The sequence below is a fragment of the Physeter macrocephalus genome, chromosome 3 (genome assembly GCF_002837175.3).
Source record: "Physeter macrocephalus isolate SW-GA chromosome 3, ASM283717v5, whole genome shotgun sequence".
Classification (NCBI taxonomy): Eukaryota; Metazoa; Chordata; class Mammalia; order Artiodactyla; family Physeteridae; genus Physeter; species Physeter macrocephalus.
Window position 1 is genome coordinate 12,904,649 of NC_041216.1, and position 24,016 is coordinate 12,928,664.

General features: G+C 37.7%; 1 protein-coding gene across 25 annotated transcripts in view; it reads right to left on the reverse strand.

Moving 5' to 3' along the window:
• EPB41 (erythrocyte membrane protein band 4.1) overlaps positions 1 to 24,016 on the reverse strand; it is a 206,431-nt gene that overhangs the window by 98,149 nt on the left and 84,266 nt on the right. For all 25 annotated transcript variants that reach the window (XM_055083316.1, XM_055083286.1, XM_055083300.1 and 22 more), the window contains 5 exons: positions 22,780 to 22,992; positions 19,310 to 19,414; positions 12,184 to 12,226; positions 4,686 to 4,761; positions 2,623 to 2,841 (listed from right to left, as the gene is read on the reverse strand). In XM_055083316.1, the coding sequence (XP_054939291.1) occupies positions 2,623 to 2,841; positions 4,686 to 4,761; positions 12,184 to 12,226; positions 19,310 to 19,414; positions 22,780 to 22,833 (497 nt within the window). In that variant the 5' untranslated portion in view covers positions 22,834 to 22,992. The remainder of the gene's footprint in view (positions 1 to 2,622; positions 2,842 to 4,685; positions 4,762 to 12,183; positions 12,227 to 19,309; positions 19,415 to 22,779; positions 22,993 to 24,016) is intronic.

The following is a 24,016-nucleotide window of genomic DNA, read 5'->3' on the forward strand; positions in this document are numbered from 1 at the left end:
CACAACTAGAGAAAGCCCATGCACAGCAACGGAGACCCAATGCGGCCAAAAATAAATAAATAAAAATAAATACGCAAAAAAAAAAAAAAGAATCTTGGAGACTGCCGGCAGTCTGTAAAACAACACCATATGAAAAAAGCTGGCCTGGGACTTCCCTGGTGGTGCAGTGGTTAAGAATCCGCCTGCCAATGCAGGGAACACGGGCCACATGCCACAGAGCAACAAAGCCCGTGCACCACAACCACTGAGCCTGCGCTCTAGAGCCCGCGAGCCACAACTGCTGAAGCCCATGCGCCTAGAGCCCGTGCTCCACAAAAAGAGAAGCCACTGCAATGAGAAGCCCGTGCACCACAACGAAGAGTAGCCCCCGCTCGTGGCAACTAGAGAAAGCCGGCATGCAGCATCGAAGACCAAACACAGCCATAAATAAATAAATTTATTTTTTTTAAAAAAAGAAAGAAAAGAGCTGGTCTAATGCAAAGGGTGATTATAAAGGTTAAATATGATATTATACATAAAGTGCCTAGCATAGTATCTGGCACATAATAACAGACACACAATAATTAGCTGCTTATAATGTTATGATGATTATGTAACAATGCTATAAAGGAGAATCAAGCATTGCATGAGATTTAGACTATAAAGTCCTCCCAAACCTGAAATTCTATTATGATCAAATAACCATTAAAAGAATCATCAGATATTAAAGAATTAGTGTTAATTTTATTAGGTGTGATAGTTGTATTGTGTTCTTAAAGTCTGTATCCTGGTAGATACTTTAGTTTTTATGGGTGAAATTATATGACTTGCTTTAAAATACTATCGGGGAAAAATATGGAGGGGAATAAATGACTCAAGAAAGCTACAGGGGTAATAACTGTTGAAGCTGAGTGATAGATAAACTGGGGCTCCTTAAAAAAAAAAAAAATCATCAGAGACAGAAGTTAGGTATCAATAATAATCTGATACCACTATTTTCTTTTTTTTTTTTGATACCACTGTTTTCTGCTGTTTTGCTCCACAGCAGCAGTAAAATATTTTCTTTTACCATTTTATTGATTGCTCAAAGATTACACTACCAATAAAAATTATTTTTAAATTATTAGAAAAAAAGAACATTTCCCTACAATCCTGACATTTTAACAAATCAAATTATTTTAATTGATTGCTTCTTTCCACTACTTGCTTTTGTATATATATGCATGTGTAATTATATATTTTATGTATATATATATAAATTTCTAGAATCATAATCAGAATATAAATAAGTATATTAAAAACATATTTAAGGACAATACAACATGCTTAAGTTACAATCATCAACTAGTTGAAAGCGATATATTATTGGTCTTAGATATCAGAGCATTGTAATGTATACGCTCATACTTGAAAAGCAAACCTCGGCAGTTCTCTGTAGAAACAGTGTGACCTCAGGAGAGTAAGGTGATAGTTATAAGACTATTGCTATGTAGGTTGTAGACTTTAAAGTCCTCATTATGGTTCTCATGACTGCGGGACCAGAACCTACAGGGGGAATAAGGCAACCAGAATTGAGGCACCTTGAGTTCAAACTCTCTCATTTGAGGCATCTCAATCCATGCAATCCTATTAGAACCACTCTAAGGAAAATAAGATGGCTCAACGGCCAAATAGAATACTTGTTCCTACCATGAAAAAGCCTACTAAGACCATTCTGGACTTCTCAGCAGTATGACCCTTTGGGGCATCCTAGCTTAACTCATGCTAACATAATTCAGGGTACCAACTCAAGGCCAGGATCAGACAGTCTCCTTAATATGCTAAGGCAGCTTGTAAAATTTAGCTATAACAAGTCACTCAAATAACAATGGGATGTATGGTAGGAAGAAACACAAATTTTTCTGGGACTTTAATATTAGCTAACATTTATTGAATTTTTACTATGTAAGATGTTGTATTAAGTTTTTACACATATTATCTTTTTTAATCCTATGGCTCACCCTATTTCCTCTGAAGTAATGATCTCTATCAGACATATAAGGAAACTGAGGCTCAGAGAGATTAAGTGAATTACCCAAGGTCACAGGCCAGGACCAAGCAGAGCCAAGAATTCAACCCAGCTCAGTCTGAACTTGTTCTTGATCACTGTGTTATACCTCCCAACATTAACAAATTATTTCCATGAAAAAAAATTAGTGAATTCAATAAAGACTTTTAAAAATACCTTCAGGGGTTTCATGGGCCCTCTGAAGTCTATCCCCAAGTTAAGAACCTCTGCTCTAAAGATCTCAAGGCATCTAATACAGCATAATACATTTAAAATCTGGAAAAAAAAAAGGTAAGGCAATAATAATAGCTACCATTTATTGAGCACCTACTATGTGCCAGATACTGTGCTTAGTGCTTTACATATATTACCTCATTTAGTTTTCATCCAACAATGCAACACCTATTACTCTGATGAGAAAACTGAGGTTCAGAGGGTTTAAATGACTTGCCCAAAGAATTGGGAGGGAACTGAGCTCAAGCTGACTCTTTCTATGGCACCAGTTCCCACTAAGGCAAACACTGAATCAATCCCAGGTCAAGGGTTTAAACTTACTGTCAAAGTAAACACAGAACAAATCCTGGAGACATATTTACCTGTATGACTTATGCAGTTCCATGACCTTCTCTTCAAGTTCCTTGGTCTGATTTGGGGCCAGTTTAAAATCGCTAACATAATCTGCACCATGGAGTTCTGGGTCATAGTCTCCCAGCTCAGACTGGATGGTATAAGAACCTAATAATGCTAAGGTTGCAAATGAACAGGGCAGACGTCCTGCAACTATGTCCTGCCGAAGTTGAAGACATAAATAATACCTACAGCCAAAGAGAAAAGATGTTACCATGTCAGCAACAAAAACAATAACAAAATACAGAGAGAGAAAAAGGAAGAAAACGGGAGAGAGAGGTAGGGAGGGAGAAAGAAAAAGAATGATTAAGTAAATATGAGATAATATTAATAACTGTTCAATGTAGGTAGAGGGTATATGGTTGTTCATTGTACTATTTCAGTGTCAGATAGAAATAAAGGCTGCTTGGCCCCCAAATTGGGTCCTTTCTTTTCTATCACGTTGCTTTGCCAAATGCGTAGATACTGCCTTTCATATACAAAGATGACATTACTGATACACTTTCACTAGGATATGAACGTTCTTTGGTATGTTTTTCCTCCAAGATGGGCTTAAATTGCATGCAGCCTTCCACACACTATCATCTTGTAAGACCGATTCCACCTGTATGCTAAAGTATAGGGAATTCAGATGGGGGTTGAAACAGTTAAGTCCAACAAACTGAGTGACCCTACATATGTCAGACACACCATATCGTATTCACACCCATGGCCCTGACCTCCTTAGCCCCTGTTCTGACTGGGTGAACCAGTTCAGACTCTTTTACCAAACAGGAAAGCTGGGAGGTATGATTAAATTGAAAACTATATTAATTAGAATCACATCTTTGACTTGACCATAATTAGATGCTGAACAACATATGCACCAGCAAACATTTTTGCTGTCTATGATTAGTCACTACATACATCTTTTTAAAAAAGTCAGAGCAATGCCAATCAAATCATAAGAATCTTAAACTCTTCTAAAATGTAGGTAATTAATACAGATTTTTAGGGATTTATTTTGTTGTATACATAATAAACCTTAATGAAGAAAGATGAATAAGTAGCAACTCTAAGAGACAAATATTACCTGTGAAAAAGCAATAACCAAGACAATTTTTTCAGGCAGAGATATGGCATCTCAACTTCAAGAATGTACTAAGGATAACTGGACAAAGAATAATTTTTTCAAATGGCATAGACATTTCACAGTACTTAACAAGCAGACCTTTTAATAGTCTTAGGCTATTCTTATTTGAGAGAGATGAAAACTGAAGCCTAGAGAGTGTATATTTGTCTGAAATCAGATAGTTGACAGCAAAATCAGAATTAGAAAGCAGTTTCTCAACAACCAACAATTCAATTGAACAAACATTTGCCAAATACCTACTATGTATAAGGCTCTATGCAAGATGCTATGGATATACATATGTAGAGTAGTATTCTTTACTATATACTGTTTTTCCTTTTTCTTTTTTTGCTAATATTCAGTATGTATATAGAATCCAATAAAGGCCACTTTCTTAAAAAGGAATCAGTAAGCTATTTTTAAAGAGTACAAGATTTATTTCATAAATTAAGTGGGCTCAAAAATTACTGAGGAAGGTTCAGTTCACGTACCTAATCATACAATTTAAAAGGGGAATAGGAAGAAAAAATAGTAACGCTGAGACTTTAGCTTTTTTGATCCCTTAAGAAACAGCATGATGGGAGAGGAGTATTTAAAACAAACAAAAAAACGGCAGAACTGTTTTGCCACTATATTTGTGTCTTGTCCTTTGGAGGATAGTATGGTTTACAGGTTCCCTGTCCACAGCATGGCATAATACCCATGATAAGCAAGGTTAATTCCCTACCAATTTTCTCCAGGCGAGTCACAGATATTTGAGGCTTTTAGGATCACTTATTTGCAAGCCTGCCTTGAAGTGACCAGAAACTTTTTATCTTAGGTTTAATAGCTCATCATTTTTCTTCAATTCTGAATGGAGAAATTCCCAGAGCTTATGATGAGATTACTTATTACATATTTAACTATTAATAAATTATTTACCTTGTTATATCTTCTGTTAACTGTGCTGGGTCAGGTGGATAAAACTTTACATTAAATGTGAAATTCCAAGGGACACCTGTAAAAATAAACACAAAAGAATTTTATGCTTATGCCTAAGTTTCTGGTTGTTAGAAATACCTAAAAATATTCAAAAAAATCTTTTTTTTCTTGAGGTGTCCTAATACTTTCAATGCTTTGTGGATGAAATATTATTTTTATTTAAAAAAGAAAAAGAAGAAAGTTGTTTAGGCACCATCTAAGAGTATCTCATTTTTTTTACCCGACTTAATATAATAGTTTTGTTTATAAAAGAATATAAGCAAAATAACATAAAGGAAACCATCCTATACGAGAACATGTTTGTAGCAATGGTTTTCAAAATGTGATCTATATACCACTCTGGGTCCTCAGAGGTCATTCAAAGTGATCCATGGATGTTTTCTTTTGGTGTTGGCATTATTTATTTGTGACATCTCTCAACATTATCCCAAATAAACAAAAGCATTCTTCCCATTAATATGGGTGAGATTAGGAGATTATTTTAGAAATAAGAAGGAAGAGGCAATATAGGTGGCTCTTAGAAACTATAGCTCTAATGAAAATATTTTAGGTATGAAAACTACAAGAATTCAATCCTAAGACTCATACAAGTGTTTCGTATTTTTTATCTACAATGAAAATCAGAGATTGTGAGTAAAAGTTAAGTGGAGAATGCATTTCAATTTTTCCAGCTAAGTGCTACCCCTTCAAGGTTTTTCTAACATGACAGTTAGTTTCCCAAAGAGTAGGGACTGGTCTCAGTCAGAAATAAGTATGATTGGTTACGATGCTAAGAGCTACATTTTGTTCAGTACTTATTGCATGCCAGGTACTAAGCTAGCCCTCTTATATACAGGTAGGTGCTACTATTAGTTCATTTTATTTATGAAGAAACAGAGGCTTAAGAAAATACATAGCTAGTGAGTCCAGGGTTCTCTTACTCCAAATCCCATGCTTTTAACTATTGGACTCTACTACCCTACAACAAACATCTGTGTTTCAAACATTGTTCTGTTTTGCATTCACAGCATTTCATCTCCAAATATCATCTTTATTGCTATTGGCTGGCAATGACCATTTGCAAATTAAAATTTGAAATAGTTTGAATGTCTTAATGAATGTGCAGTTTTAAGCATGATAAAATATTTAATACAGGAGTCTCTTGGAAATGGTTGATATTTTCCTTCAAAATTAGAACTAAGGGCTTCCCTGGTGGCGCAGTGGTTGGGAGTCCGCCTGCTGATGCAGGGGACACGGGTTCGCGCCCGGGTCCGGGAGGATCCCGCATGCCGCGGAGCGGCTGGGCCTGTGAGCCATGGCCGCTGAGCCTGCGCGTCCGGAGCCTGTGCTCCGCAACGGGAGAGGCCGCAGCAGCCTTGGCCCGGCAACGGGACAGGCCGCAGCAGAGGGAGGCCCGCGTACCGAAAAAAAAAAAAAAAAAAAAAAAAATTAGAACTAAAAGGCAAATTCCAGACAATAAACTTGTCTCAAATCTACTCAATCCTAATGTTTACCATTAACTCACTTCTAATGTTTCACATCCCAAAAACTTTAAATGGAACTTACAAAACCAACCCCATAATTGTTTCTCATAAAAAGGGTAAGGGGGGCTTCCCTGGTGGCGCAGTGGTTGAGAATCCGCCTGCCGACGCGGGGGACACGAGTTCGTGCCCCGGTCCGGGAAGATCCCACATGCCGCGGAGCAGCTGGGCCCGTGAGCCATGGCCGCTGAGCCTGCGCGTCCGGAGCCTGTGCTCCGCAATGGGAGAGGCCACAACAGTGAGAGGCCCGCGTACCACAAAAAAAAAAAAAAAAAAAAAAGGGTAAGGGGATGGGGAGGCAATATTTACAGTTCAAATACTGTAAAATACCATCTGTTGTAAAGATCATGATATGTTAATAATCTAATCATTGTTAATTTATAATTCCCATATAGACATTAAAAAAAGGTGACTTCTATGCTACCTATAAAAAATGTATTGGCTAGAGGGCTTCCCTGGTGGGACAATGGTTAAGAATCCACCTGCCAATGCAGAGGACACAGGTTCGAGCCCTGGTCCAGGAAGATCCCACATGCCGCGGAGCAATGAAGCCCGTGAGCCACAACTACTGAGCCTGTGCTCTACAGCCCACGAGCCACAACTACTGAAGCCCACGCGCCTAGAGCACATGCTCCGCAACAAGAGAAGCCACCACAGTGAGAAGCCCGTGCACTGCAACGAAAAGTAGCCCCTGCTCACTGCAGCTAGAGAAAGCCCACGTGCAGCATGAAGACCCAACACAGCTATAAGTAAATAAATTTATTTTTAAAAATGTACTGGCTAGAGGGGCTTCCCTGGTGGCGCAGTGGTTGCGCGTCCACCTGCCGATGCAGGGGAACCGGGTTCGCGCCCCGGTCTGGGAGGATCCCACATGCCGCGGAGCGGCTGGGCCCGTGAGCCATGGCCGCCGAGCCTGCGCGTCCGGAGCCTGTGCTCCGCAACGGGAGAGGCCACAACAGAGGGAGGCCCACATACCACAAAAAAAAAAAAAAAAAAAAAAAAAAAAAATGTACTGGCTAGAGCAAATCAATATGGGAAACAAGACAGCTAAAAGAATGTTCAATAAATGTGAATTCAACATTTAAGAACTTTAAACACAAATTCAGTTATTTCATAACATATATAAATGGCAATTTTTTAATAGTATAGGAAGACTAGCATTAAAGAAAGCAAATCAGCAATAGTTTACGATGTGTGATTTTTTTTCTCTTTGAGCTAACTGATATAAAAAGCTTGATAACACCCACGATTGGTGGGGAAAATAAGCACTTTCTTCTATTGCTGATGTGACTGTAAACTGGTACAACGCTATGGAGAACAACTGAGAATATCTATCAAAACATAAAATGTATATACTCTTTCACCTAGCAATTCCATTTTCATAAATTTATCTAAACATACACTGAAATGTGGTCAAATGATACAGGTATAAGATATTGTTTGTAATAGCAAATGTCTGGAAACAACCTAAATGTATTTATTTAGCAAGAAAAGATACACCGCCACTATATACTGTTAAGTGAAAAAAAAAAGTGCATATAGAAAGCAACTGTGAAAGTTGGGGGTAGAAAAATGTGGCTATTGTGAATGGTGCTGCTACGATGCGACTTACTATTAAATGGTTCAGAAAAAAGGGTGTGTGTGTGTGTGTGTGTGTGTGTGTGTGTGTGTGTGTGTGTGTAGATAAAGAGAAAAGATAAAATAGTAAAATATTAACATCTGAGGAATCTGGGTGAAGGGTATCCAGGAATTCTTTGTACCATTCTTTCAACTTTTAAGTCTGAAATTGTGTCCAAACATTTTTAAAATTAATAATTGAAAAAAAATTCCTGCCTCTGGGTACACAGGAAAACAGGAACTATCTCATACACTATTGGTGGGGATGTAAACTATTACAATCAATTTAAAGGAGAGCAATTTGGCTATATCTGGTAAAACTAAAAATAAACATACTCTATAATCTAGCAATTCCACTTTAAGCTTAAATCAGTGGGTTGTTTTTTTTAATTAATTTATTTATTTTTGGCTGCATCGGGCCTTCGTTGCTGTGCGCGGGCTTTCTCTAGTTGCGGCAAGTGGGGGCTTCTCTTGTTGCAGAGCACAGGCTCTAGGCGCCCGGGCTTCGGTAGTTGTGGCACTCGGGCTCAGTAGTTGTGGCTCACGGGCTCTAGAGCTGTGGCACACAGGCTTAGTTGCTCCACGGCATGTGGAATATTCCTGGACCAGGGCTCGAACTCGTGTCCCCTGCATTGGCAGGCAGATTCTTAACCACTGCGCCATCAGGGAAGTCCTGGTGGGGATTTTTAAACTGTGGATCATGATCCATTGTAAAATCAGTTTAATGGGTCAAAATCAGCATTTTTAAAAATGAAATAGAATACAAGAGAAAAAGGTCAGAGGAGGAATTTCCTGGCAGTCCAGTGGTTAGGACTTGGCACTTTCACTGCCAGGGCCCAGCTTCAGTCCCTGGTGGGGAAACTAGGATCCTACAAGCCGCACAGTGCAGCCAAAAATAAAAGAAAAAGAAAAAAAGAAAAGAAAAAACTCAGAGGATATCACTGTGAAATTTTCTTTTCAACTGAGATGAAATCCAAAATCATGTTTATAAGGAAAGCTAGTCACGAATGATTAACTGTTATATAATTCAATTTATATGATGTTCAAAAAGGTAAAACAATATTTTTAGGTATACATTCATACATTAGCTAATTTTTAAAAAACATTAAAAGATACAATGGAATCATTAACACAAAATTCAGGACAGTGGTGACTTCTGCAGGGGAAGGAGAGGAGGATACATTTAGACGGGGCATTTCCTGGGCTATAGAATTTCTTAAACACAGTTTGTGTTATTTTATATATCAGTATTTTTCAGAAGGTATAAGGATTTCTAGCTTTTGCTCTGTACTATTCCAGAAGGAGGTGGAAGTTGCTAGCCTGACTCAGCAGGGGAGATCTCTCTTATTCAGAACCAAGGAAGTTAAACAAAGCTAAATATTAAGCTGGGAGAAGGGAGAGAGACTGATAAACCTTAGAAGAAGGTTCAAATGGATTGTTAGGTCCGAGGGAAATTTCAAAAAAATAGGCGAAGCAATACTATGTATTGTACATGGGTATGGATATATGAAGGAAAAATATTAAAAAATGGACTGAGTCACCTCAAATTCATGAAAATAGATTTCTATGGATAGGGAGAGAAGGGGATGGGACTAGGAGGAAAACAAAAGAGATAAACCTTACCTGTACTGTTCTATTTTAAATGTAAAAGTTAACACATGTTAATTCTGGGTGATGGGTACACGGGCATTTGTTATATTAGCCTCCATTCTTTTCTATATTTTTTGAAATATGGAAAAAATCTTGCTGGTGAATATCTATTACAAATTTAAACATTCATACTTTTTATTCTACTTCTAGTAATTTACTACAGATACATCTAAGTGCACATATACATATATATCAATACATGTTTACTGCAACCCAAAATATCCATCAGTAAGATTGGCTCTCTCTCTCTCTCTATATATATATATATATATACACAGTGCTACAACTTTATAATCATTAAAGAAAAATTTTAACAAATGAAATAAATTGATATATGTTAATATAGAGTATACAAATTATGTTAAAGATTGCATATGTATATTAAATACATACAGAACATACATATTTATAATAAAATATATTTATAAAGTATATTATATATAAAATATAATGTATGAATTAAATACATATTTATATTAAAATGTATGTCTGTATACACTCAGAACATCTCTGGACAAAACACAAGAAATTAGTTAAAGGAGAGGGAAAGAAGGAAGATTTACCTTGTATTATATTCATCTGTATCTTTTAATTTTATACCTCATATTTATATCACCTATTTAAAAAATTTTTAAACTATAGTATGACATAATACACAGAAAATACAATATATAACAATGTATGACATAATTGTATTTTTGAAAAGCAAAATTTATATATGCCTAGAAAAAAATCTTACAGATCATACCAATTTAACAGTGATTATATCTGGGGGATAGGATTTACAGGCTTTTTACTTGCTTCTTGATATATTTTCATAACGCTTAAATTTTTCACAATGGGTATATATTACTTGTATGATGAAAACTATTTTTTTTAACTCAAGGGCTTTAAAAAAATAATAAATTTATTTATTTTATTTATTTTTAATTTTGGCTCTGTTGGGTCTTCGTTGCTGTGCGCAGGCTTTCTCTAGTTGCGGCGCATGGGCTTCTCATTGCAGTGGCTTCTCGTTGCGGAGCATGGGCTCTAGGTGCGCGGGCTTTAGTAGTTGCGGCACACGGGCTCAGTAGTTGTGGCTCGTGGGCTCTAGAGTGCAGGCTCAGTAGTTGTGGTGCACAGGCTTAGTTGCTCCACAGCATGTGGGATCTTCCCGGACCAGGGCTCGAACCCGTGTCCCCTGCATTGGCAGGCGGCTTCTTAACCACTGCACCACCAGGGAAGCCCGTGAAAACTATTTTTAAAAAACCCAAAATCTTTGCAATAGATAAATGTCAACCTTCTCTTTGGCTCAATGAAATATTTACATTTTGATGTTAAAGTTTGTGTTATAGACACGGTTTTTCTTTCCCATGTTGAAGGAAGAGGTTTTATTATTTTGTAAATTTTTTTTAAATGACAAACACAGGTTATTTTTCTTAGCGAGAGTTTTTTTGTCTTTTTTTTTCAATAGCCTGGAAGATAATCTACTTGATAGTCTTCTCCACTCATCATAAACTCTGTTTTAACTTTTCTTCCTAAAGCGTCTTCTTGTACAATCATTTATTCCTGAGTAATATTGAATATTAAAAGTATCTTCATCGAAAGGGGCTTGGAATCATGTTTTTTGTTGTCATGTCTCAAATATTCTGAATATTTTTTACTCTGACTTGCATTTTAAAACAAGATTTTATAGGCAGAGAGCAAACATGGAGAGTTGTCAGGCCAAAGCAGTATTTTGTTTCTCTATCTTAAGAAATATAAATAAATAGGGTCTAAAAGAAAACATTTCACCATAACAAAAGTGTTTTCTTTTAAGAAACAAATGAAAAATAAAACTTGTTTTCAGGTGATACAGTTAAAACTTACTAATCATGATGAATAACATCTATTGCAGTTCCTACAAGTTTCCTCAAAAATAAACTAAACTAAAAGGACATCTAGTCATAACTGGGGGGTGGGGTGGGGTAAAGTCTCTACCCTTTAGCCCATTGGGCCTAAGGCTACAAAATACTAATCTAGACTTTTTTCAACCTAGAAAAATCTATCCCAGGACACCAGTCTGAGCAGGGTGTTCAGCAGTAATATATGCCAGAGGGCTTGGAGCTAAGAGAAAGCCACAATGACAGAAGGGTCACTGGCAAGGAATTTCTTCTATTCTTTTTTTTCCTTCCACAGCTCCTTACATACTTCAATTTGGAAGAAGACGGTTGAAAAGGGACAAAAAAGAACTATAGAGAAGAAAACATGGAGAAGGTTAGAACTCAATAGTCCAGAACAATTTAAATGGAACAGGATCAGGCAGCAAACTCCCAATTGTAAGCTACTACAGTTTCAATCACTACCATTTTGAGAACTGACTCCCATATCCTTTTCTCTTCTATTCTTTGTTTGTTTCCACCTTCTGTTTCTCTCAATCATTCCTATCTTCCTCCACTTTGCCTAGTTGTAAAAAAAAAATCATCAAGATCTGACCTACATCTCAATAGTGTCTACCTCTGCTGTATCTTTCTATTATGGAATCTCTACCTTCCAAAGGAAGGCTTTATCTTAATTTCAAAGCCATCTGCCATAGTCAGAATTCTAAAGTGACTCACAGCCAGAAAAAGGTTGGAAATCCTCTGACCTACTAAAAAAAAGAAAGAGCTAGAAAAAGGGCTATATTCACTTACCACGAACCTGCTTTTTTATTTCTTTGGCAGAATCCAGCCATGTCTGTAAAAAGAAGAAAAGGCATTCACACAGAGCTCCAAAATACATAAACCACAGAGTACCAGAAGCAGGATTACTGACCATCTCCAGTAGTGTCTCCAGGTCAACCTACATTTCCAGTATTTTTTGCATTAGTTTCACATAGTACAGTAATTTTGAACAGAGAAACAGGGAGCCAGACAGTTGGGCTTGAATCCTAGCTCTACTACTTCCTAGGTGAGTGACTTTAAGCATCTTTGTACTTCAGTTTCCTCATCTATTAGAGGAAATAAAATGAGATATTAGCAGTAGGGCCTATCTCAGAGTCATTGTGAAGATTAAAAGTTAATATATGTAAAGCTCTTAGTAAACAAGAAATGCTAAATAAGCACTTGCTATTTTTATTATTCTGTAAAGACAAATAGAGATCTATAATCAGGATTATTGATCTATAACCTAGATCTTATTTTTCCCTCCAACTCTGACCTCCAGTCTCATTCAAGTTTTCTATGTCCACACAGCACCTGGTACATGGTTTGTGCTCAGTTAATGTTTACTGAATGAATAACTATTTTGTTTTTCCTGACTACTCTTGCCCACACTAATTTCTCCGTTCACCATTCTCCAACCCCACTTAAAATCTGCACACCACAAGGGCAAGGTTCCTCAACCCATAGTGGACCATGCAAAACTAATGGCACTTAAAAAGAGCCTCACCATTAATATCTTTCATAGGCTCCTTGAGAAATGTTTAAAGACAGAAATTTCTTTTTTTTTTTTTTTTTTTTTGTGGTATGCGGGCCTCCGTCTGCTGTGGCCTCTCCCGTTGCGGAGCACAGGCTCCGAAGACAGAAATTTCTAAATTGAATTGTCTAAAAGATTTTTATTGACATAAGACATATACAGAAAAGTACATAAAACATATGTATAGATCAATAAATTATCAAAGTGAACATATAAGTATAACATTACCAGCACCCCAGGAGCCCCTTTCATGCCTGCTCCCAATCCCCCCACCCCATTCCCCCTTCCAAAATGTTTAGAATTGAATTTTAGTCATATTTAGAAAAGAAGAGTAAGGGGGGATTACTCCTCACCCTGTACCAACAAGGGCAAAGTTCAAGATGACCATCCCATTTGCCCTACCCAAGGAGTGGGCTTGAACACCACAATCTTACATTTGATTATATATTACACTAACCGTTATATAAAGATAGTCACCACAACAGATAATACGCAAAGAGTGAGGATGAGTTTCCTTTTCTCTCCCCTGCCCCTGCAATTAACACAGATGATTAAGAAATATATGTTTTTTAAAATACCACTTAATATAAAATTATTCTAAAGCATAAAAACTAAGTACCTACTTGTTTAAGTCCTGTAAGAAAGGGCAGGGGGTAACCTGGGTGTTTCTCCTTCCTCTCTCATTAAGACTAAAGAACTTTAAGTTGTTATAGGTCCAAAGGCAAAAGAAGACTTTAAAAGTGCCAACTGATAAGTTTTGTGGAACCTCTGAGAACCTTGCAATCCAGAACTCTTAACAAAGACTACTTTCTACCACTGTGGAATGAACATTTCCCCTACAGAGTGAGGTGACTCCATATTTTCCCTATTTTTAAGAGAAATCTCCCAAAGTAGCCTGAAGCTGCCAAGTTTCTTACAGGGATTCCATGAGCCATTCTATGAGTCTAAGGCTAGAATTCCCACCAATCTGACATAGAGAGGGCAAATCCAGATTTGTGCCAATCACATGGGACTCCAAGGTATAAGGTACCTTATAGAACAAAGTATTATTTCTTCAGTATCTAGACCTCTGAATCAAAATCAAAATCAAAAAGTGTGTACAAGACAATAAAAAATCAGTGTGCATAACAATAGGTACTTTATGCACAATTTAAATTATTCAATTCAGAGCATTTTATTTAGCCAACAAGTATTTAGGAATGCCTCCATGTGCTAGACACCAAAGTTACAAAAAAGGATTTTAAAATAGTGCTTGTCCTCAAGGAGCTGTCAGTCTAATGGAAGAGCTGAGTAGTGAACAATTTGTCTTTTCTTAGAGGCAGTTAGGAAATGTTTCTCAAAAGCATGTTTTGGGGGAAAAAAGGTAAAAAAAAAAAAGAATATTTGGGAGATCTAATTTAGGGTTGAAGAACAAATAAGAGTTAGCCAGGCAAAAAAAGAAGTGGAAGTAACTAGAAAGGCACAGGGTATATGAAGAGAACATGATACATCTGAGTTGCTGAATGTAGTTCAGCAAAGCTGGAGCACAGAAGTGAAGAGGAGAGATGTAAAATGAAAAAGAACAAGTAAAGGCCAGATCATAGAGGCCATAGTATTCCATGCTAAGAAACTTGGACTTCATCAAGTTACAGGCAAGGGAGAATCACTGAAGGATTTAAAATAAGAGTGACACAAATTTGAGGTAGACAGGGAGACCAAATAAGAAGCTGTTGTTGAGAATGACAATAGTCAGGATTTGTGACTGAGTAAATAGGGTGGGCTGATGATGAGAGGTGGTAAAGTATAGTAGTAAACAAAAATTCCTAAGTTGCTGGCTTGGGCAACTGCGTAGATGTGGTACTATTCACTGAAACAGAAAATGTAGGAAAAGGAATAAATTTTCATGAAGAAGAAAAATATAGCAAAAAACTGAAAACAACCCAAATGTCCATCAACAATAGAATAAATAAATTATGGTATATTTATATAGATACACGTTCAAGGTATCTTTGGAAATCCAAGTGGAATATTTCAGTAGATAGCTGGATAAGCAGGTCTGGCACTCAGAAGAGTGATTTTAATCAGAGATATAAATTTGGGCACTTTCCCCATATAGGTGGCAAATGAAGCCATGAAAGTAGATAAAAATCACCCAGGGAACATATAATAGAGTTAAAAGAAAGAAACTAAAGATAAACCTTGGGGAACATTTACAGTTAAGGGATGAAGAGAGGATAAAGAGCTGAGAAGTTAACTGAGAAGAAGTGACCAAGTGGTAGGAGGAAAACAGGAGAGACTGGTATCACAGAATCCAAAGGAATAGAACATTTCAAGGATGGAAAGGCAAGCTCATCAATGCTGCAAAATGGACAAGGAACATGAAGATGAAAAACTGTCAGATTTATCTTGGCAACGGCAGTTCAACAGAGTGGTAAGAGCAGAAATCAAAATGCAGTGAGATATACCTAGTGCTGTTGAGAATGTGGCACAGCTGGAACTCTTAGTGCTGGTGGGAGTGTGAACTGGTAGCACCACTTTGGAAAACTGATATTATCTACTAAAGCTGAACCTATATGTGTCATCCACAACCCAGCAATTCCACTTCTGGGAATCCAACAGAAATGAATATGACAAGATATGCACTAAAAGACATGTATGAGAATGTTCCCAGGAGCAGCATTCATAAAAGCCGCAAACTGTAAATAAGCCAAATGTCCATCAACAGTAGAATGCATAAATAAAGTGTGGTATAGTCAAACAATGAACTATTATACAGCAGCAAGAATGGATGAACTACTGCTACTCGCCACAACACAGATGAAACTCAAAAACATGATATTAAACAAAACAAAAGAAGCCAGACCTAAGAGCACATACTGTATGGTTTCACTTATATAAAGTTTAAAAACAGGCAAAACTAATTGATGGTGATAGATGTTAGGAAGACATCTGTTACTTTTGACAGAGCCTGAGGTAGGAGTACTGATTGTTAGGGGCTGGCGGTAGTGACTGGAAGGGGAAACAAAGTGGGATTCTGGAATCCTCCAGAAAAAAATCCTTGATTCATTCATAAATAACTTATTCCAAGCAGGAATAAAATCTAGGAAGCAACTATTGGGTTGGCCAAAAGGTTCATTTTGTTTTTTCCGTAAGATGGCTCTAGTAGCACTTAGTTGTCTTCAACTTTATTTGAAACAATTTTGTTAGATTATATGTGACAGCTGTCATATCAGCGTGCATTTAAAAAAAGACATCAAAATTGGTGAATTTTTGTGTAGACATTTTAATATTGAAAATGGAAGAAAAAAAGCAACATTTTCGGCATATTATGCTTTGTTATTTCAAGAAAGGTAAAAATGCAACTGAAACGCAAAAAAAGATTTGTGCAGTGTTTGGAGAAGGCACTGTGACTGACCGAATGTGTCAAAAGTAGTTTGCGAAGTTTCATGCTAGAGATTTCTTGCTGGACGATGCTCCATGGTCTGGTAGACCTGTTGAAGTTGATAGCGATCAAATGGAGACATTAACTGAGAACAATCAACGTTATACCACGAGGGAGACAGCTGACATACTCAAAATATTCAAATCAAGCACTAAAAATGATTTGCACCAGCTTGTTTATGTTAATCACTTTGATGTTTGGGTTCCACATAAGTTAAGCAAAAAAAACCCTCTTGACCATATTTCCACATGCAATTCTCTACTTAAATGTAATGAAAACGTTCTGTTTTTAAAACAAATTGTGATGGGCAATGAAAAGTGGACACTGTACAATAATATGGAACGGAAGAGATCGTGGAGCAAGTGAAATGAACTACAACCAACCACACCAAAGGCCGGTCTTCACCCAAAGAAGGGGATGTTGTATATATGGCGGAATTGGAAGGGAGTCCTCTATTATGAGCTCCTTCCGGAAAACCAAACAATTAATTCCAACAAGTACTGCTCCCAATTAGACCAACTGAAAGCAGCACTCGACAAAAAGCATCTAGAATTAGTCAACAGAAAATGCATAATCTTCCATCAGGATAATGCAAGACCGCATGTTTCTTTGATGACCAGGCAAAAACTGTTACAGCTTGGCTGGGAAGTTCTGATTCATCCACCATATTCACCAGACATTGCACCTTCGGATTTCCATTTATTTAGGTCTTTACAAAATTCTCTTAGTGGAAAAAATTTCAATTCCCCGGAAGACTATAAAAGGCACCTGGAACAGTTGTTTGCTCAAAAAGATAAAAAGTTTTGGGGGACTTCCGTGGTGGCACAGTGGTTAAGAATCCGCCTGCCAATGCAGGGGACAGGGGTTCGAGCCCTGGTCCAGGAAGATCCCACGTGCTGTGGAGCAGCTAAGCCCGTGAGCCACAACTACTGAGCCTGTGCTCTAGAGTCTGCGAGCTGCAACCACTGAGCCCACGTGCTGCAACTACTGAAGCCCGCACCCCTAGAGCCTGTGCTCTGCAACAAGAGAAGCCACCACAATGAGAGGCCTGCACACCACAACAGAGTAGCCCAAGCTCTCAGCAACTAGAGAAAACCCGCATGCAGCAGCAAACACCCAATGCAGCCAAAAAATTAAATAAATGAATAAATAAATAAATTTTTTTAAAAAGATGCATCACTGTGAATCTCAGAACACTAAAGAAAGGTAGAAAGAAAGAGAGGAAAAGAAGAGAAGGAGGGAGGGAGGGAGGAAGGGAAGGAAGGAGGGTAAAAGATTCTACTAGCCTAATTCTACACAGGACAAGAGAGAGGGGAGATCATACAAAGCATCACAAATCAGAATGGCTTTGACCTTCTCAACAGCCAACATTAAAAGCTAGAAGACAATGGAGCAATACCTTCAAAATTATGAAGGCAAATAATTTCAAGCCTAAAATTCTATAGCCAACCAAACAACCAAATACGACAGTACAATAAAGACATTTTCAGACATGTAATGTCTCAAAAAGATTACATCCCATATGTAATTTCTCAGAAGGAGTGCTCTATCAAATACAAGGAAATGCTAAGATAAAGGGGAAACAAGAGAAACATCACAGGAGAGAAGTACAACAAATCCCCAGGATAATGGTGATGGGAAATACCTGGGTCAACTATTTACAAGACAGAGAGAGCAACTCATCCAGACTGGAGAAGTATGACTCAAAGAGATAGCATATTGAAGAAGGACTGTCACCATCACGATGGCTTTTGCTACTGTATTGTCCCTTTAACCTGACAATGCTAAGGAAGTCTTCTCCAAACTCATATTTGTACAGGATTTACTTGGGCCATGTGCAAATGAAGTTCCTGCTTTCCCTTCTATGTTCTACTTCCTGAATCAGCTAAAGACCTTCATTTTAACCCAAAGGAAAACTCTGCTTTGACCTATTTCCAAGAGCTGAAAGTTAGCCATGATGAATTTAGAAGCAGAAAATATAGAACAGCCCATTACCCCAACCATATCCTGTAAGAACCTGGCCCATCAGACCTGCCAGATGCCCCAAATATGATAAGCCCTATGTTTCCCAGGATTCACTTGTCCACTGACTTCCCCAGAAGGGGTTCTTATAAACAATCAGAGAAGTTGAAACCAGATTATGAATCAGAGACATCAACTTTTTTTCCCAGAAATATTTTATCTAAGGGGGACAATAAAGCCCTTTTTTACACAGCCGGATTAGTTGTTTGTTGTACAATCAAATTCAGCTTTTATATTGGGCAGTTTTTACATCACTTTATACAGAAATATATATAAATAAAGCAATTTAATATTTTCTCATTAAAAAATAAATAGGATAGTGAAAACTACTATAAGGAAATAAAACTTGCTGATAGGCTAGAGTACGGATGACACCAACAATGGCAAAAAGTTTTCAATGCAACTGGAAGGTTTTGTACCAATGTAAGCACTGGAAGCTCAACTGCAAGATGAAAGAATTTCCTCTGCTGAATGCCTTTAGATGAGCCAGCTCCCAGCAATTTAAGTATACTTGGTTCATAGAAAAATTATAACAGTTACATTAAACAAGTAGGTACTGGTACTCAGTGACTTCATTTATATGCCAAATTCAAGTATTCTCAAATATTCTAACATAAACCTGAGTGGGGTACATACACACAATATAAAAACATTCAATTTTATCTCACTGAGCTTGTATAACATAAAATACTTTTCAGAGTATTTTCCTCGATTCATGGGAAAACTTTCTAACTCACAGCTGCAGAAAGTTTTTCACTGTAGTATTAGAGGTACTGTTTTGTTTTTTAATTACCTTCAATCTTTCCTTACTACGTACACTGTATCTTGGAGAGGCAGGAATAAATACATTCTTAACAACAGTAAATGAATTAAAACAATTTTGGGGGGTCAGTTTCTTATATTACAAGCAGTCTTCTCACCTTAGAGGTTGCATTATCCCAAATGGCTAGACCAAAGTAGTCTTCTTCCAAAAGATTGAGGTGTTCACATACTCGTTTAAGTAAATCTTGTCCCTTAGCATGTTTCTGCAAAGATACACATACTTTAGTTGAGGTTTCCTCTTATTCCTGCATTTATCACGAAATAACATAAAATGTCACTTTCCAATTTTCTCTTTTATCCTTGGTTACTAACACTTTCAGATGGCTGCACAGTGCAAGTAGAACAAAGTGAGTAACAAAAATCCTGTTTCTTAATTTGTCAGTTTAAATATGCAACACATTTATAGTTGCTTGGAAATGCTGCTACAATTCAAAGCAAAATTCCATCAAGCATCCCCCACCTCCATCCTAAACATTACATTCTTTATTTTTGGTGTATTTCCTGAAGCCTGCTATGGGTAGCTGTCAGTCAGCATGAGCACCTGACTTAACTGAATCAGCTGTCGACACTGACAATTAACAGTGGCTATGGAAATCATTAGACTCTCTATCATTCCCAGACCAAATGTCCCAAGACAATGAGCTATGTCTCAACTCCCTGCAATCTCTTTCAGAAAAATGCATAAAGTATAAGATTTTAGATACCCTCCAGACATTACCCATTGCAGTGGCTCTTACAGTTGTGCTACAAATCATTTATTAATGTTTCTCTACCCAGAAAATCAAACCATTACCAACTTGGGGTACTTGTATTCCTGTTTATAGGGAGGAAATGCCATAACTTAGGGACTGAGATTTAGAGTGAAAAAGTCCCTGCTTTTTCATTTACTAGCTAAACAACCTGAGTCAATTTCTGAACATTAGCTTTCTCATCTGTAAAGTGATAAGAATATGTATACCTGTCCTACCTAACTACTAGAATTGTTGAAAAAAATTAAACATGCTGGACTTCCCTGGTGGCACAGTGGTTAAGAATCCACCTGCCAATGCAGGGGACACGGGTTCGAGCCCTGGTCCGGGAAGATCCCACATGTCGCGGAGCAACTAAGCCCACGAGGGGGGACCCGGGCTCGAGCCCTGGTCCGGGAAGATCCCACATGTCGCGGAGCAACTAAGCCCACGAGCCACAACTACTGAGCCTGCACCCCACAACTACTGAAGCCCGCACGCCTAGAGCCCGTGCTCCACAAGAGAAGGTCTGGCAATGAGAAGCCTGCGCACTGCAACAAAAATAGCCACCGCTCACCGCATCTAGAGAAACCCCGCGCGCAGCAATGAAGACCCAACGCAGCCAAAAATAAATAAATAAATTTATTTTTAAAAAAATAATAAAAACTTTTTTAAATAATAAAAAAAATTAAACTTGTTAATGTCTTCTGAGAAATACATTTTTTAAAACTTCCAAAAAATTAGAAATCATTCTTTGGCACATATACATGACATGTCCTTCTCTCAATGAGCTGAGCTATTTTTAATGACTATTAGTAATTCACATAGATGTTAATTCATTTTTAGACTTATCCCATCTATATTATATCATTTTCTTCATTTTCTCCCTTCTATGTTTTCACTCTATCTGACAGAGATGATTAGGGAATTCTTCACATACAGGTCCCTACTCCCTTATTTATAATTCCAAAATTCAGAAGTTCTAAAAAGTAGAAGGTTGGGCTTGTTTATTTTGTTTTTGTTCAAAGCTCATCTGAAGGCAAATTTTGACCTGAACTGTTATGGGCTATTTTTAATATTTATTTATCCAACTTAGAGTGAATCTTCATATATTTTACCATAGAAATAATGTGCTTGATAATGTACCTACTGCTACACACTCTGCTGGGAATATTATGAAATTTGCAGAATACGTACTTGTTGCTTTTCTAAAACCCCAAATATTCTGAATTCTATAAATTTATTTATTTATTTATTTTGGGCTGTGTTGGGTCTTCGTTTCTGTGCGTGGGCTTTCTCCAGTTGCGGCGACTGGAGGCCATTCTTCATCGCGGTGCCCGGGCCTCTCACTGTCGCGGCCTCTCCCGTTGCAGAGCACAGGCTCCAGACACGCAGGCTCAGTAGTTGTGACACACGGGCCTAGCCGCTCCACGGCATGTGGGATCTTCCCAGACCAGGGCTCGAACCCATGTCCCCTGCATTGGCAGGCAGATTCTTAACCACTGCGCCACCAGGGAAGCCCTATTCTGAATTGTAAAACCCTAAATATTCTGAATTCTGAAACACATCTGCCCCCAAATGTTTCAGATATAAGGGAACCATATCTGGATTTTGGTCTGAATGGGAAGAATGAGAGTGGAATAGCTTTCCCCATCTCTAGACTAGCTAGTGGTGAGAAGCTGAAAGAGCAGACCCTAGGTCTTCTCCAGGTACCAGGTGTAGTAACTATTTTAAAAATGCAAGTGTATTTTTCTTGATTTCTCTTTCAAAACTTGGAGAGGGAATTCCTATTAATAAATACAGTATAATATTTTAGCTACTTATTTGTGTTTTGATATATTTGCATATAAATAATTCAATTTCAAATAATTTTTTACACACCTAAGATACAAGCATATGTGAATTATATGTTTTATCAAAGGGCTAATATTAGGGCTTCCCTGGTGGCGCAGTGGTTAAGAATCCGCCTGCCGATGCGGGGTACACGGGTTCGTGCCCCGGTCTGGGAAGATCACACATGCCGCGTAGCGGCTGGGCCCATGAGCCATGGCCACTGAGCCTGTGCGTCCGGAGCCTGTGCTCCGCAACGGAAGAGGCCACAACAGTGAGAGGCCCACGTACCACAAAAAAAAAAAAAAAAAAAAAAAGGCTAATATTAGTAATAATCACAATTGCTTTTTATCAAGCATATCATAATTGACAACTACTGCTCTAGTTAAAAAAATAGCTGATAGATTTTTAAGGGCTTATAACTTGTCTTGAAGAAGCAAAAGAAAAACTGAAACAACTCTGACATTTTTATTCAATCTTGATTCAATTATTTATTCTTTCTGGAAATAATAGAGAATTTTAATAAATGGGATTACTTGATTTAAGTTTTTTATATCCTATCTCATGGAGCTAAAGAAATACATTAAATAAAGTTCATTAAGGTTTAGATCTGGGAGTGCAGAAATGAACAGAGAGTAATTTTTTCTTTTTTTTGATAAACACAATTATGGGGACTGCTAGACCTAGAAATTGAGGCTATCCTGGGAAATCTAGTCATGGAAGCTCACTCTATAAATAACAAACCAATTTTTTTCTTAAACAAAATTATTTTGGATTATAAAAGTAACACATGCTCAATTCACAAGATTTGGCAGATATAGAAAAAACTGGAGAAGAAAGTAAGACTCACTCATGATCCTTCTACACCTCCACCTCCAGAAAATCACTATTAACATTTCAGTCCATAGAAATATTTATTATACTGGGTCTTAGGCCATGGCACCACTTACCCAGCCCTACATGAAACAATTTGTAAGAGTTCTAACTACTTGAGATTGAAATGCGCTCACCTCCACAACACATTCATAAACTGTGTCATCCAACAAAGAAACCTTGCAATGCATGTTTCTGTGTCTTCTGATCAATTTCTGGGAAGCTTTTAATTCTCTTTCTGCTATTGATTCAGGACTGTCTTCTTTTACTTCTATTTTAGAGCAGTCTTCAAGTCCTCCTCCTTCCTCAGTCTGAAAATCAGGATCTTCTCTGTGTTCTTCCTGAGCAGGCTACATACCCATGATATCACCAAGTCAGTAACAAAGGCATTTTAAAAAACATGACGTATACACGTTTGCCTATAATATTGCTACCAATAAAAGCACTAACTGAAGAAGAAAAACTGTTAAAGCAAATACAAGTGATAATAAGATTATTTTTCTGTAAAAGATATTATGATCTCCCAAAAGATCTACAGACTCTGCTTTTCTCAAAACTTTATGATAGAAGGTAAAATCCCATCTTTCAAATCAATTAATGAAGGTTTCAGGTATACCAGAGGACAGCAATCTGTTGCTCTCAGCACTATATTTTCTCCCTGACTATGCCATTGCCTATTATTAAAACCTATTAAAACTTAAACATCTTTGCCCCATGCTCCTCAGTTTTATGAGGTAGCCTTATGAATTGCAAAACGAGTTGTGATTTGTCATGTAGTCTAAATTTTATGAATGCGGAATTCCCTGGTGGTCCGGTGGTTAAGACTCCACGCTCTCACTGCCAAGGGCCCAGGTTCAGTACCTGGTCGGGGAACTAAGATCCCACAGGCCTCGAGGCGCGGCCCAAAAACAAAAAAACAAAAAAAACCCATAAATTTTTTTGAATGGCTAAGAGGGGTTCTTGGGACCATTTCAGAGCATAAGGCAACATATGTATAGTAGGCTAACAACTGTAAACACCAATTAACTCATTTTTACCAGGTATCAACCATGATAAATGCAAAGAAGATTCAAAGAAGCAAGAGACAGATTGAAATCTGGATCTCCTAGGGCAATCATTAAGTCATCCCAAAGGAATACAGCTAAGTGAGACAACATATTGGCATACACTTACTTTCGTCACAATAAAATTGCTGAAAGGTTCTTAACTAAACCTCACTAATTCTTTTCTTTCAAAAAAATACGTAGTTGGGCTTCCCTGGTGGCACAGCGGTTGAGAGTCCGCCTGCCGATGCAGGGGACACAGGTTCGTGCCCCGGTCTGGGAAGATCCCACATGCCGCGGAGCGGCTGGGCCCGTGAGCCATGGCCGGTGA